The 4,436-nt window shown below is 38.0% G+C and overlaps 1 protein-coding gene across 1 annotated transcript; it reads right to left on the bottom strand.

Moving 5' to 3' along the window:
* Window positions 1-604: 604 nt before the first annotated feature.
* LOC110931323 (receptor-like protein EIX2) lies at window positions 605-3,601 on the bottom strand. The gene has a single exon (XM_022174723.1). It carries the CDS (start codon window positions 3,599-3,601, stop codon window positions 605-607), a length of 2,997 nt encoding a protein of 998 aa, XP_022030415.1.
* Between the last annotated feature and the right edge of the window lie 835 nt (window positions 3,602-4,436).

Below are 4,436 nucleotides of genomic sequence, written 5' to 3'. Positions count from 1 at the left end.
AAAATTCTCAAAGATCTGTAATGGCACTATTGTGTAGGATAAAGAGCTTGGTAAAATGAATAGTTGACTGGTTATTTATTTTGATCGGAGAAAAGATAGCGCAGAGAGATGAAGGAGAGAGAGATGAAGGAGAGAGAGAGTAGAGATGAAGAAGAGAAAGAGAGAAGAGTGTGGGTTTTTAATTAATATTTTATTCTTTAACTTTTTTACACATTTAGTCCTTTGATATAAGTTATTTACTTAATAGTCTTTGGAGTTGTAAAATGACAAGAATACTCACATTTAACAAAAAAATTTAACTGGGTTAGGGATAAAGGACATAACGTGCATGATTTTGAAACGTTAAGGACAAAACTCATCAAATTTAAAGGTAAAGGACACCGCCTGCAATTTGGTACAAACATAAAGGACAAAACTTGTAATTTACTCTTTATTTATTTATTTTGGAACACAACATCTTCAAAGAAACCTGTAGAAAAGTCGCCTAAGAAAGAAAATCATAAATGGCTATTAAATCAGTGATTTAAAGCCAGAAAGACATGTCCGGGCGCGCATAAATATACAGCACAGTACAGGTAAAAAAATGTAGGAATACCATTTCGGGTCAAGACCGCCTCAGCAGCCTGTTGTAATTCACAGCTATCACAACATAAATCCAGTTTGTGATATGGTCCAAGAACTTGAGATATGCATATCTCCATGAATCACTTATAAACAAAGTTCCAAAAAATCCCCAGAATCCAAGTGCTAATCCAGTCGAAAGGCAAATGAAAAAACCACGAGTAATAAGCTTATCTTGATCTCCAATGTCTTCAGTTTCTACTGTAGTTCTTGGGCTTTGATCAGGAACCAAATCTCCAGGGCATGGATTACTAAGCGGAAGCCCACAAAGTGCAGGATTCCCGGTGTAGGATGAAGCACCAAAGCTCTGTAACTGAGTGCTAGTTGGTATCCTTCCTGACAAGTTATTGTATGAAAGGTCCAGCAGGCCAAGATTGGTCAACTGCGAAAGGCTTACTGGGATCCCACCACTCAGATAGTTTCTTGATAAATCAAGGAAATCCAGCCAACGTAATCTTCCAATATCTTGAGGAATTCGCCAGGTTAAGTTGTTTCTGGAAAGGTTTAATGCAACAAGTCCAGAAAGATTGGTAATTTCACGTGGTATCTCACCGTTGAGGGAGTTGCTAGAGAGATCAAGGCTAGTAACCAGACCTAAGGTGTTACTGTATTGATATTGTCTTCCTTTCCATTGCAACAATGCTTCAAACGTATATGTATCTCGCTTAATCGAGAGCCTAGTGCGCGATAGCCCCACGGTGTTCCACCCAAAAAACTGAACTTTTTTTGTTTCGTCGGTCATGCCTTTGAGATTGCTGAGGCACCTGGGTATGCTTCCAGAGATATTGTTGATAGAGAGATCCAAAATCTGCATTTTGGAAAGCCTGCATAAACTTGTAGGCATGGTACCATGGAACCCACTAGATGTTAAGCTAAGAACACGCAACTCCGTTAGGCTTTTTCCAATCCAAGTAGGTATGCGACCTGAGAGGCTATTTTCTCCGACATCAAGTAGTGTCAACATGGTGCAGTTCTTTAAGGAAGATGGCAACTCTCCGGTTAGGTTGTTGCTACGCAAACTTAACATTTGAAGATATGTAAGGGATCCCATTGATGCGGGGATTCTCCCTGACAATTTATTGTTTTCAAGATTAACGTAAAAGAAGTTAGTTAAGTTTATCCAGCAATCCGGAAGCTCTCCTGACAGTTGGTTATTCGAAAGATCAAGTCGAAATATGGTGGTGAAATTACACAAGAAGGAAACTGATCCTGAAAACATATTATTGCGGAGAACTAATGTTTGTGTGTTTGAAGGAAACAATGGGACAGGGCCGTAAAAGTTATTGGATCTTAAATCAATGTAAGGTTGGTTCCCATACAACAAATTTGGAACAATGCCATGAATTTGATTAGATGACAGATTCAGGTAACGAAGGTTCGGTGTTAACTGATCCCAGAACCAATCTGGGACAGAGTCGTTGATTTGTGTAGCCGAGATGTCAAGTATGGAGAAATTCTTCTGAGTTTGTAGCCAGGTGGGAAAAGAAGGACCCAACTTGCAAGATGAAAATGACATGACATCGAGGGAAAAAGTTGGAGACCAAACATGATCAATTTCGAGAGCCAGCGAGTTATATGACAAATCAAGGTAAACTAGACGAGAAAGATTTGATACGTGAGTCTCAGTGATCGTACCATTCAACAAGTTTGAAGATGCCCCTAAACTTTGAAGCTCAAAAAGAGGCATAATCTTATCTGCGAGAGTCCCTCGCAAATTGTTTCTCTCAAAATATAACTCCTGCAATGAAGAAAGAGCTGAAAGATCCGGGATCAATCCAGTGATATGATTATCAGCCAAGTCAATGATGACGAGATTCGAGATATGCTCGAATCTTTCTGGAAATGATCCCTTTATATCATTGTTCGGAAGATATAATTCTTTTAAGGCGGCGAACTTTGTAACATCAGGCAAGGAACCGAATAACTCATTCGAACTCAAGTCCAAAACTTGGAGTGACTTCTCTGCTGGTTTCAAGAGATGGAAGAAGTTGGAAAGGTCTTCTTTGAGACTGTTCCCACCTAAGTATAACGATCGTAAGTTGCTGAAGTTTCCAAACGATGTTGGGATACGGCCTTTGAGACCATTGGTGGTCAAATCTAACTTCTGTAGGGACGTGAATGCGCAAAAAGCTTCAGGAATGGAGCCATTTAACTCGTTGTATGAGAGGTCAATATCGATGAGGCTGTTACTGAAGTTGAATAACCAAGGATATATCATAGAGGGGGGAAGATAGTTATCGGAGATATCTAGAATAGAAAGAACTTTTGAGAAATTGGTTATTGGAAGTAACGTATTAGTGGAAAATTTTGGAAGAAGACAAAAAACTAGGTGTAGTTCGAAAAGGGAAGGAAGGCGCGTGATCACATTTTCTAACAGATTACTAGACTTGCTGAGGTCTACACCGCTGAGACTTAGGTATTCAAGTGAGGAAAGTTTTGATAGCCACTCTGTGTTTCTTAAAACAATTGAAGAATATGAGAAATCAAGAATTTGTATGTTTGATAGATTCCCTAACTGAGGGGGGACTTTGGATACCTCTAAACTAGTGGAGGAAAGATTGAGATAGCGAAGTTTTCTGAGGGAACCAACGAATTCTGGGATCCGGGTGAAGCTATTAAAACTGAGGTCCAAATGATTCAAGTGTTTTAAATCAAGCAGTGAAGAGTTAATGTCGCCACTTAATTGAACTACAGCGTCAAGATCATCTGACCAATATCCATGAAGATCGAGCACTATGACATTGCCAGTTTTGTTGTTGCAGTCTACGCCTCGCCATAAACAGCAATCTTGTGAGCTTCTATGATTACTCCAAGAAGAGAGTAAGCCATGATCATCCACAAATCCACGTTTTAAGCGAAGGAGTGCTCTTCGCTCGCTCTCAATGCACCTTGTTTCAGCAGCCTCTCTTCTGATTAATATGAAATGTACAAGTAGAAAGACGGAAATAGAAAAGCGAAACGACCTTCTACTTCTACCCATGGGTGATGAATATTTGATATCTGTTACGATGGAGGAAAGCCAATTACTCGCATTTATATTCGATGAATATTTGAATCAACAATTTTAATAGTTATTTCAGATGTTTCTGACTTCTGTATGCATCAGACTCAAATCATAATTAGAAAGGGACATGAACCATGTTGTTTTGAAACATTCAACCAATAAAAACAATTAAAGAATAAAACTTCACCATTGCATCATGTACTTATGATTAATAACAAGATTTTGAAGGCATCATATCACAAAAGTCAACTCCATGATTTGTTTATCTAAGGACTATTTTATTTGTTATATGAATATGATCGAATACAATTTTTTGCTTGTTCAAATAAACTTCTAAAAAACATTAAAAAGTCACCCCATTAAAGTTTGAGTAATTGACTATTCAGATGGTTGAATTCAATGTGGATTTTATAGTTTGAAAATGGTGTAGATACCTCTTTGAATCGTATACCGATCACTTTAAGATTAAGGTATTTTGGTGTTGCTCTCTAAATTTTTTGATCAGATAATTCGAAGAGAAACAAGAACGAGTATTCTTTTATGTTATGAAAAACGTGTACCAAAAGTGTATAAAATTCATGTAAAACTTGTGAAACACTGATATTCCTTGATTCAAACAATTGGAGATACAGCACTTAAATACAAATCGAAGAGCTAAACTAGAGGCTACAGGGAAGACTAGACTAGACTAGCTACAATTAGGGAAGACTAAATATACAAGGAGGTTACAAAAATACATGCCAATAATATGTTGTGAATATTATTGGCTAACAGTCCCCCGCAGTTTGAGCCGTATGAGTGCGGAGGCACA

Source organism: Helianthus annuus, chromosome 1 (genome assembly GCF_002127325.2).
Source record: "Helianthus annuus cultivar XRQ/B chromosome 1, HanXRQr2.0-SUNRISE, whole genome shotgun sequence".
In the NCBI taxonomy this organism is placed as follows: domain Eukaryota; kingdom Viridiplantae; phylum Streptophyta; class Magnoliopsida; order Asterales; family Asteraceae; genus Helianthus; species Helianthus annuus.
Note: the sequence above shows the minus strand (reverse complement) of the source record. Positions and strands in the feature narration are given on the sequence as shown.

Excerpts from the sequence above, each read along its gene's own strand:
- LOC110931323 (XM_022174723.1), bottom strand. The coding sequence starts at position 3,601 with ATGGGTAGAAGTAGAAGGTCGTTTCGCTTTTCTATTTCCGTCTTTCTA.